The sequence below is a fragment of the Diadema antillarum genome, unplaced genomic scaffold, assembly GCF_040938485.1.
Source record: "Diadema antillarum isolate AM-2024a unplaced genomic scaffold, OU_Dant_1.0 seq00002242_RagTag, whole genome shotgun sequence".
NCBI classification, from domain to species: domain Eukaryota; kingdom Metazoa; phylum Echinodermata; class Echinoidea; order Diadematoida; family Diadematidae; genus Diadema; species Diadema antillarum.
The window spans coordinates 33,688-45,661 of NW_027272871.1; the positions used below are offsets into that span (position 1 = coordinate 33,688).

Genomic DNA, 11,974 nt, shown 5'->3' on the forward strand with positions numbered 1-11,974 from the left:
AAAATTGATACTTAGCAACACATTGGCTACACATTTTACAAGATCTGAATTTTTTTTCAGTCATTAATTGGCTATTGGGAAAAAAAAATATGTATTGACGCAGATATTAACTGGTACCACATAACCCATTGAATACAGACTGATTTCGCTACAACACGCATTTCCCATGGACATCTGGCTGAGTATACTCGGGATTTATCCTCAACGGGTTAACATTTATTCCATACAATATATGCAGTAAAGTTCGAATTTGCGAATTCAAGGACAATATGATCATTTCTGCAACAAAATTCCCTTTCAGTTAAAGCAAAATTTCTATATTACGAAAGAAAACTGCATTTATTACAGAGTCACCTGTAAGCTATTTCTTAAAAAAAAGAAAAAGATAGTACCTTCTTTTTGCACTAAATTCTCCTTTAAATCTACTGAATATGTTCCAGAGTTTTGGGTGTTTTTAATATTCTTTTTCCAGCTGGAAGAGAAATACTCAAGTGGTTGAGGTGGAATATTTTACTCTAACAACAGTGCTCCACAGTGTATGTAATGACTGGCAAACCTAGAGTGTTTGGGGAATAAAACCCTCCTAAAAGACGACAGTCCCTCTGTGACAAACACTCCACATTCCCTGATCGCAGAAAGTTGTCAGGGCGATAGGATGGGGAAAGGGGGGGGGGGGTGTCCCCCTGCAAGTCCCATCCAGATGTCTATTACTGTTTCTCGCTTGCTACAAGTATGGATGCTTCACTCTTTGTCTTTCATGTGTAAACAGTTCATCTTTCCATGGTCTTCCGATCACCTCATTTCCTCCGGGACTTGAGCTTCTGTCGATTCTTCTTGCCTGGTCTCCGCTGCTTTCCCCCTTTTCCTCCTTTCCTCGCCTTGCTTCCAAATTGTTTCTGGTAGGAAGTTTACGATCACAAAGATATATAAACAGATTTGCGGTATAGAAAATAACAACAAAACATAAAAGCTTCTGAAGGTCCTGTGGAAGTGCAGACCCATATGCAGGGTGCTACAGTCTGCATAACGTTTTACCACTTGCACAGTCGGGCAAGCAGATTTTCAAATTGTTGCAGAACACTTGGCAATGCCCTAACATAGATTTTACTTGCCCGAAAAGGAAGTGCACAGATATAAGAAAATGATATAGAAAATCACTAGTAAGTCAAGGGCTTGATATAACACAATCATGTGACGCTTCATTGAATATCATGAATCTCTGACAACCAAAAAGATTTCTGGGGTTCTTGTCAAAGATGTTTTCTCAACAGTGCTGCGACACTTGTCACCAAAATGCTGCCTCTCACCTGATGCTTTCTGACGTCAGATTTGTTCCTCCTCTGGCTGAAGTGGTCGTCCTCATCCCGGGAGCTTTCCCTTGAGTTCACCTTGCTGCCTTTCCTCTTTCCGCCGTAGCCAAACTTGGAGTTCTTGGCCAGGCGCTTCGGATTCGGCCTGCTCGGCAAAAAATTTTGCGAAAGATGCGCTCAGAGTTTGGGAATGGCACTCAACATGCTTGGCAACTAGTCAGACAGACAGATGGGTCTTTCCAATCAATTGGCCAATAAAGAGTCCAACCAGTATTTGATGTAGTGTTGGGCTCTTTAGATAGTGCCAATCTTTATACGAAGCACATATTTCAAACTCATCACTACATGCAGTATTTCACCACTCAATTATTTATTTAGCTACAGAAAGAATGACTGGTACTGTTCTTATGATAGGAATGTTACCCAACATGTACTTCACTGGAAATCTCAGAACCAGCATGCCATGTACAACATACTTTCCCTCATTAATTCAAAATAGCTTTTTACCTAATGGATTAAGCAGGACTCAACACTAACTTCTTTGTCTGGTTGGATCTTAAATCTGACATTTTAGTGGCTGAAAAAGATATGTAGTGGTCCGATATACAAGCGACAGGAACAATCCATTTCAAATCTTAGTTGCCTAATTGGGCCACAAATAGAGATAAATGAAGTGACCTGACACAAATTTCTAGCAGCCCCGGGTCCCCAGGCCACTGTTAATATCGAGCCATGAATAAAGGCTATCGTAAATACCTAAAGCACTCTTAAAAGAAGAAGCAGCAAAAGGGAGTCAAACCCTGTATTTGTATATTATGTTAAAGACAAGTGTTTGTTATATAACTTTTTTCCTCATATGGGGGGGGGGGGTGGATGAGGCAAAGTACACATTTTAACCAAAACTCAGCAGCAGTTTTGAGGAAATGAAAATTTGGGGGCAGTTTCTGCTTTGTTTTCTTTTGCTTTGTTTTTTCACATGAGATTCTAGTGCAAGAGGGACTTATTTTCTTCAATCATCACATAGGACACCAGCATCAATCTCGTTCCTGTCACAGAGCTACGTGAATGACTAACTTACCCCTTCGCTGCGTTCTTGTCGGATTTTCCGCCGGCCGCTCCCTTAGCTTTGCCCTCCAAGAATCCCAGATCTTTGGTTTGGCCTGGATGTGGCGAGAGCACAGAAAATATTTCACACATTTCACATCTCCCAGTCCTCTCAACACTCCCCTACACCCCCTCCCTAAATCACAAGCATTACTCACAATGATGATAATGATAACGATTACAGTGTACTCCCATTATAACGAACACAGTTATAACGAAATTCCGACAATAAAGATGTAAAAATTCAGGCCGCAACATGATCCGCTCTATGTTTTTTATTGTTTATTTCTTGGGTTTATATAAACAACATTTTGATATAACGAAAGAAAACTGCCCGTCCCGAGGACCTCATTTTAACGGGAGTCCAGTGTACTGCCATCATTGTTACAAGTAGTTTTTGTGAGCCCACAATGTATAGCTAACAAAACATCCCCACATAAAGATTTTGTTTGTTTTTTGTGGGGAGGGGAGGTGTATGGTAGTATCCTGAAGGTGGAGCTCTCAGTTTAGAGACAATACAGCAACTCTGCATATTACAGTCGATCTTGATGGGACTAGGAAAAAAGCATCAACTCAGGCGATATTTGTCTTCTGTGTGATCATAGGAATACACAAGTAAAGGCTAGAAATGAAATTTGGGACATTTCATTTTCATTGACTTAACCAACTATTCGACATATAATGTGCCATTGCCTTACCCAGCATTGACTGTACAAGTTGGCAGCATGCTTGCTCCAAATAAAGAAGCTCCAGTGAGGCTGCGATCATTCATGATAAATAACTTCCTAAATTTCTAATAATAACATTGCCAGTATAATAAAGTCTCACCCTTTTTAAATCTCTTCACAGACTCAGCCAGCTCCTTTTTCTCCTTCTGCCTCTTCATGAGTACCTCTTGTTGGACCTGTCCAGTTTCCATGGTAACAGGCAAAAGAATAAAGAATCAAAACATCATCTTCGTAAGATGCACGAAGGAGCACATGAAAGAGGAAAATCAATGATTTAATGTCCAGTGTCCCTCACTGTATGTGTTCTACACTGAATATGGTTATTGCAAGGAAATCAATGACAATTACACTTTAGTAGCCAAATGTTTGTTTGTTTTTTGTATGTGTGTGCGTTTGTTTTTAAAGTTTATGAATATACCGCTATCTTCTCATCAGAAATATGCCACATCAGCCGCACTATCTGGCATGCGTTCGCTTATTGGCAAAACATGAAGAATTTGTCAAGTATCTGATGTTCTAGGAATGACAAATTTCACTAATATCTGTTAAATCATTATTACCACTACGGGGAAATTATCATTATTATCATCATTACCACTACAGGAGTAATAAAGAATACGACATCATTTAGCATCATATATCATATCAAATCATATCATCATAGAATAATATCAAATGTGGGGTACAAACAAAGGCCAAAGACTAATCAATGGCTTATCTAAAGAAAGTTCATGAATTATAATTCCATTACACTATACAAAGACAGCTAACATGGGATAATAATCAGCATAAAGAAGAAGGGCATATCTGCTGGTATATGGTATTAAGATAGGGTGTTCAAAATGTGAAGATTGCTTGTATTGTTCAAATTCATGAAATTCTTCAGTCGAGATGTTTTCATTGTAACTGATTGACAAATTGCCCTACATCGACGTAAAGAAGCACTGAATTGCTCAGTGTTTTAGTAGTAGCCATGATAAAAAAAATCATGGGCGTACAGCCTCGGGCAGGATTCGAACCTACGACCTCCTGTCCTGTCCGGAGATCAGGAGGTCATCGGTTCGAATCCTGCTCGAGTACATACCAGCACTTCGTCTTCACTGCGTGACCACATTAGGATGATAGAGAAGTCCGCATAAGAGATGGCCGGACAATCAAAGTCGGCCTGTACTCACTTTTTTGCCAAATTTCCTCAGCTCCCGAAGCTTCTTGGCCTTTTCTGATCTCTCCATGGATAACTGCTTGGAGATCAGCTTTTCTCGAACCTGACAAAATACACAAATCAATGCAAATAAAAATAAAAAAGGAGACAGATCTTGTTTATACTATCAACAAAGAGAGATCATACTTTGTGTATCATTCTAAGGCATTTCCTTTCCCTTTCTAGAAGCAAAAACATATCATATAAACATACAGTACATCCCTGTTATTTCTTAATGGTATGAGCAAAAACAGGAATAGTCAGCATACATGAAAGGGTTATACATATTTGAGTATATACAGTATGACCAGGGTTGCCAACTTGCACACTTCAAAATCGAGGAGATTCCAAAGAGCTTTCAAGGGAATATTGGAGTGTTTAGACATTCTCATTGGGCAATAGTGCTTCCCATATAGCAGAGATTTGTGTACCCGAATCTTTTATCACCTCTGCCAAGGAGGTTACATGTTTTCATAGGCATTGGTTTGTGTGTTTGTCTGTGTGCAAAAAAAACTCTTATAGTTGTGAATGGATTTGGATGAAACAATACAGGAAAAGTTGATAGTGACACACGGAACAGATGATTAGATTTTGGTAATGATCAGAGAATTTTATAAGTTTTTACAGGATTTCTAAAGTCTTTGGCAATATTTGAGTTTTTGCAGACACGCACTAAAGCACATGCTCTGCTCAAGGCGCTGCGCAGCAAGAAGCTAATGAGTAAAACGCAAAGCTTCTAATCTTTATTGGGAAAGTGGGCAATTTTCAGCATGCTTGTATGGGTGGAAATGAGCTGTTGGCTGAGGTCTTTGCTCTCAGAGGGCTTTTCTAGTTACGAACTACAGAAATACTTGAAGCTTAAAAGAGGATCCTTCCAGCTTCATGGAGATCTGGCAGCTCTGATACATGCATCTTAACCCGCTGACGACGGGCTGATTTTGCTATGAACACAAATTTTCAATAGACACCTGGCTGATTATTCTTGGGACTTGTTTTCAATGGGTTAATATAACCTACTTAGCAAAGATAATTCAGAACTACATAAGATAGGCTGATATTGCCGATATTCTATTGTAAGAACATTAGATGTAAAGACAATTTCCAGCTCTCAGTGAGCTTTCTACAGAATACAAGAGACCTGGTAACTCTGTTCTAATCAACTGACCAAAACTTCTGCAATTAGACAAACTTGCAATAATACATGAACATTCTTTCAACTACTACATGGATAATTACTTGCTTGACCCTTGGGAAGTACATTGCATTCACAGGCAACTGCAATTTTTCACTGATCATCAGCAAATTGCAGTGTACTTACAGGTTTGTTGTTGTTGTTTTTTTCCCAACAGTACACTATACATTGTAACTTTCCCTTTATCTTCAAAAATTTAGCTGGGGTTATTGAATCGTAGCATTTTGAAGATTTGAAATGATATGCATTTTAAACAGGTTCGGAAGCAAAGAAGGAGAAGGTTAGGGCAAGGTAGAAAACAAATAAGGAGAAGAAGAATGATCCTCATAAAACCAAGTTGGGTTATTGACTCGTAGCATTTTGAAAGACTCAAAATGAATTGTGAAAGACGGTTCCAGGTGCAAAAGGAGTTATGTGTAGAGAAAGAAAAAAGAAAATAAGAGAGGAACGGAGAGAGGGAGTAACCTTTCTCATGTGTTCATCGGACTTTGCCATCTCGGCAAAGTAGTCGTCAGGTCTTCTGGTAGGGATGTTGAGGTCCTGTAGTCTGGGCAGGGCTTCAAGCACTGCTGCCTGTGCTTGTCTGTATCTGTTGGCATGGAGGGGAAGAATTCAGGCAATACAGAATGTGGGAAGTCACATGACAGCCACACTGCATCAGGAATATATTGTTTTAAGAATAGCAGTAATAAAAGGGAAAATGGTCATTTAACAAGCTGCTATATGTAATGAGTTTCCTTGTTATTTATCGGATATCTAATGATATCGAGGATGAAACAAAAAGAATACTAAAGGAATAGGACATGTAAAGTGGCATAGATTACAATATAAGCAAATTAGGCATTTTCCACTATGTAAATACAAGGAAACAGGGTGTCTCGTTAGATGTAAAATAATAATATTTTGGCCTACGGATCATTGGTGTCAAGTAAGACATTTTGTACTACAACATGCACTCAAGCTCTTTATAATCCTATTACTGTGAAAGTGGATATTTTAGAGTTGTGGAAATATTTTTGCATTTTGTAAAATCAAAAAACAAGCATGAAACTAAAAACAAGCGAACATCTTTGCACATCATATGTTCCATTAATTCACTTTTACAGTACTCACAGTTGTTGGAGAAAAAAAAAAACAGAAACAAGATCAGGGGTATGTTGCATAAAATGTTTGACCTGAAAAAAACTCAGGTTATACTAAACAGAGTTTTTTCCTGTGTTACAGTAGATGGCAGAATCATTCTAATCTTAGTTTTTATTTAAACTTATGAGAATTTTGCTCAGGCAAAAAGTTTCATGCAACAGGCTCCAGCTGTCAGAGATATCTGGCTCCAAGAAATCAGGCTAGTCACACATCTTCCTTCTTTCTTCTTTTTTCCCCCTTTTTTCATAACTAGAGGTGTAGTGTACTGTACAATAGTACCTCTTCACATCAAGTTGTGAGTGGACTTCCATATCATATTTAAGATGGCTTTCATCACAGATGAGTACAATCATACAAATATTCTCAAAAGTTTGACATCAAACATGATATTATAATCGGGAAGGGTCTACAATTTTACAGCTTCACATATCTATACCTAACATTTATACTGTGTACTGTACATACAATGTAAATCTCCTTAACTGACAAAAAAGGACAAGTACAGTTCATCCCAATGTTAGCAGTTTAGCAACTGTGCTCACCTGAAAGTTCCTCATATACATGCTGAGTGCTCACACATCCAACACAAATCATTTGCTTGCGAAACCACATGTGCTCTCTCAATATAAGCCCAACACACTGTCTGTTACTTACATCCTGAGTTCACGTTTGAAGTCGTCGTGGGCTTCGTCTGTATCGTCGTTCTCCCCCTCGTCTCCTCCTTCGCTCCTCTCACCCAGCGTCGTGACAGGACCGCATGTGACGTCCAGCCTCTCAAGCCACACGAGGTCTCGCTTGAAGTCGGCAAGCTTGTTGGCAAGTCCATCCTAGGATCATGAAGAATGTACAGATTACGTATACTAAGAATTATTACAAATACCCCCATTCCACAGTTTTTTCTCAGCAGTCACTCATCCGAAGCAAATGTTTCTTATTTTTGACCACCCATCGAAGTGTATCGGATCACAGTCTGATAAGTCCGACTTGTGTTGCTCGACTATCGCGTCAAAGTGAGACATGTCATAGATGATCCTCAACGAATGATCTTGTCTCATTGGATCATCGCCAGACACGTCTGACACTGACCAGATAGTGGACCAGCACACGGTGGATTCATCAGACTGTGATCCAACACAAAGCGGTTAATGGCCAGAAGCAAATAACTGTGCTTCCAACGAGTGACTGATGAGAAGAAATCTCTGTGGAATGGGGGTATAGCAAACCCTAACATCCCCAACTGACTGGCATTTGTGTTTGAATATAACTCTGGAAAATTAAAAAAACTTGTGTACAAACTACATGGCAAGTTGTGAGGGAATGGCATCCTCACTTTGCCATTTGCATTTCATTCATATTGATCATTCAAGAACTGTTTCCTGAAAAATTAGTGAAACTTCAAAATGTCATAACTTCCTTTTTTTCACCCAATTTCAATCAAAATTTTACCACTGAACTTGGAATATTCTTTCTTATCAGACAAATTTACATTGTATATTTGGACTGGATTTCCCCTTTTAAACAGCATTCTATAGTTATGGACTTCAAGCTGTACAAAATTTTTAAAAGTTGTTTAAAAGTCAGTATTTTTTCTTCATGATCATGGAAACACTGCTAAATGTAGATCAAAATGACCTGGCCTGGTACACGGGCCTGAATTCATGAAGATGGCACAATCTTGTCCATGGTTTAAACCATGGACAAAGACCGCAATTTTGTATGGGATGTCAAGTGTCTTATGGCCTATTTCGTTACGAAAGGAACATTTCAACAAAATGATCATTTCGTTGAAATGTTCCTTTCGTTGACGAAATGATCACTGGGCGCGTGCCCCCCCCCCCATTATTTTTTGTTAAAACAAAAGAAATTAGAAAGGAAAAAAATTAGGGGCGCATGCACCCCCTTCAATTTTATACAGGCGCTTCCCCTACACAGTATTCCTTGATCCACCCCAGAACCATTCATTATAGCATTTCTGAACCATTGCTGTATTAGTCTATCTCGATGGGACCAGCCCATCAAGCAGCCTACCTCATCGTTTATGTGCTTCTTCTTTGCAACAGTCTCATAATTCAGCCCCGGTTTGAGCTCTCCTCTGCTGAATGCTGCCTGTAGCTGTAGGGAACCAAGTAGAAGACATATTAAAGTGTGATGGAAAAAGGTCATGCAATGTGGACTAACAAGTGTCTACCAGTATGCAATGGAACACGGCAAGTTCTTGATGTGATGTTGACAATAGCAGGAGAGTTTTTGTGACCTTACATCACAAAAACAACCAAAAAAATGTTGGCAGAATGAGGCTGCATTCATTCAGACTGACAATTTTTGTTATTCAAATTGTAGGTGAGATTCCCAGGTTCAAAATGGTGAGTACAGGGTACAGGGGCATTGATATCATTACATTATAAATGCAGGAATAAATGTATGGAATGATTTAAATGAGAATATAAAAGTACATGTTAAACTTCATCAAGTTTCAAAATACTACAATTTAAGGGAAATATTTAACAAAATATGAATTTGGAAAGTGAAATTTTGATTGTTTTTGAAACCATGTCGATAATTTTTATAAAATCTTTTTACTATGTCATTTAGTATAACCTGTTTATCTATAATCTTTGCTCAGTGTAAAACTGCCGGAAAGTGCTTAGGTAAGAGTGGGTGGGTACATGTCTGTGGTCAAACTTTCAAATGTTTGTATAATTATAAAATTTGATTTGTGTAAGACAAGGATTTTGTTAATGGGCCCCATTGATATAAGCCCTGCTTCACAGGGGTCCATGACCTCAATGTCTTTTAAATATATCATGTACACTAACTTGCTGATTGTATGCATTGCATGTAATATGTACGTTCTTACTGAATGATTGAATTTGAATTGAACTGAATTGAATTGAAAATCCAGGAATTCTGCAAGGGGGGGGGGTGCACAAAGCAGTTTACATTATTTCTGGTGCCACACTCGGGTTTAATCAGCTGAAAACCACCACCACCACCACCACCACCAAAAAAAGTCTACACATGTAGGGCCTATTTCATCGTACCACTTCTGGGATTAATTGGCTGACAAGCAAAAATCAAAAAACAGAAAACACACACACACACACACATACACACACACACACACACAAATGGCATTCAGTACACACTATTCTGGTGCCACTTCTGGGTTTCATCAGCTGACAAGAAAAAAACAACAGCCAAAATAACAAAAACAAAATCAAAGGGGTTGGGTGCGCACACCCAGTGCAGCTAGTGTGTAATCACTTCAAAAAGAAAAGAAAAAGGAAAACATCCCCTTTAACCCTCCATTATACTCAGGATTCGCCCTCAATGGATTTACAGGGGAGTGCGCCCGGTGTGCCATAACATCGGATGCTCAGATATTTAACGCAAATCTGAGAGAAGTCCAAGGGAAACACTTCCTTATGTCTCTCCCTCATTAATTTTGCCATAAATTACCATTTGACTAGTCTCTAATCACTAAATTTACCCTAACTCTGCTTGTTGCCTGTTACATGTAGCTGTCCATGTATAAATTGCCACCAAACATTCCCCGTATGCTGTTGTCAGTAATTGGACTAACTTACATCGGAATGTATTCAAATTGACGCATTTTAAAGTATTGAAATTGAAATTTAGCCGCGACGGCCTGATAGATCTACCCCGTAAGCCGTATGGTTAGGGTACCACTACCAGTAGTACCACCTATCGGCAGGGTACCTTGACATCGGCACCATGCGTATTATGGCTGTTTGCGTATAGAACGAAAGAGGTACAGTTCCATGGTATCACGGTTGAAAAGCTCTATCTGGAACATCACTTAACGTTGATTTGATTTACCTTTATATACCTTGATGTTGGGCATAAAGTATACTGGACTTATTTGCCCCTCTGCATCCTCTTAAGTCTTGCTGCAATTGTTATTTGCTCTACTGTTTGCATGCGTGCGTGAGGGAACGGTATCTATTAATCAAGCTGTGTGCTCGATTAGATACGCGTGGGATTCCAAAAGTGCCATTAGCTATGAAAACAATAAAAATGAAGAAATGAAAATCAAACTCATAAACAAACTAACAAACCAAAGTAAACACAGTTCAATTACACATTCACTCAGTCTCAGCAACGACGCATGACTGCAAAATTCACGTGTATTACCTATGGAGGGAGGGGGTGCCGATCATGAGGTAGGATCTACCCTTAGTTTTAAGACTGGCCGCGAGAAGAAAATGCATCACATGCATGGAATACATTGTATGCACTAAAATTGCGTTAATTTACAACGGAGATTCAGAATCAACAGAAAGGTCACGGGATTTGAAACTGCAGTAAATTTATTTACGGCATATTCGAGCCAAAACTTAGGCAAATTCATTTCATACTTTTTGAATAAACGAGTTGCCAATCCTTAGGGTGGCGATACAGATAGGTGGCAGTGCAGTGCAGTGGTACGTGGCGTGGTACCCATACCACAACTGCCTGATCCCAAATCCTACACGTCACGAGTACAAACAGAACAATGCGCAGCTGCAGTCAGATTCAGTCCCCGCAGAACATATCCTCGACGACAAGATCCAAAATGACTACCTTGCATAGCATTCACAGAGATCCAACACAATATATTTAAATGACGTGCACAGGCAGGACAAAATAGCAAAGCAAGCCAGTAATTACAATGCCAATGGTCATCATCACGAATTCTTATTTTTACACACATTAATTTTGACGGATGGGACTACACAGTCACACAAATGCATTCCAAATATGTTTATATGTACCTCTTCGTCTGAATCAATGTCTTCAAAATCACTTCCTTCATCGTGGCCAAGATGCGTCATTTTAGAGATGATTTCAATGTCTACGAGTCAGTGACAAAATATTGATGATTTTAACATAGGATCTAACGAAACAGCTACGCGAATTTAACTCTAACGGGGCGGCGCGGTAACGTACATGTAGGCCCCAAGCATGCTTGTATGGTATTTCTAAATCCTCAATATAAGAGGAAAAGCAATGGACTGCGATGGGACAGCTCTCAGGGTAACCCCGTTGCGGGGCGCTGTAACATAGTAACCCTTTACGGTACGTATTTGTCCGTATGGGGTCGCTGCTGCGGTTACCGTACTCTCAGGGGTGCACGTCACGAGACCGACACCCACGAGTCATACACAGTGTTGCCAGATGGTGATTTCGGGAACCAAAAAGGGTGAAATTTGGTGATTTTTGAAGTGGTTTGGTGACAAAATTTTAGCCTGGTAACCAAATCAAAATTTGGTGATTTTTGGTAACTTTTTGGTGA

General features: G+C 39.4%; 1 protein-coding gene across 1 annotated transcript; it reads right to left on the bottom strand.

The window, feature by feature from the left end:
* Nucleotides 1-398: 398 nt before the first annotated feature.
* On the bottom strand, nt 399-11,513 carry LOC139714346 (probable rRNA-processing protein EBP2). The gene is made up of 9 exons (XM_071626054.1): nt 11,454-11,513; nt 8,707-8,790; nt 7,333-7,505; nt 6,001-6,124; nt 4,318-4,407; nt 3,243-3,318; nt 2,389-2,470; nt 1,308-1,455; nt 399-896 (listed from the first exon to the last, which is right to left on the bottom strand). The coding sequence occupies exons 1-9, from the start codon at nt 11,511-11,513 to the stop codon at nt 798-800; spliced, it is 936 nt and encodes a 311-aa protein (XP_071482155.1). The 3' UTR covers nt 399-797.
* Between the last annotated feature and the right edge of the window lie 461 nt (nt 11,514-11,974).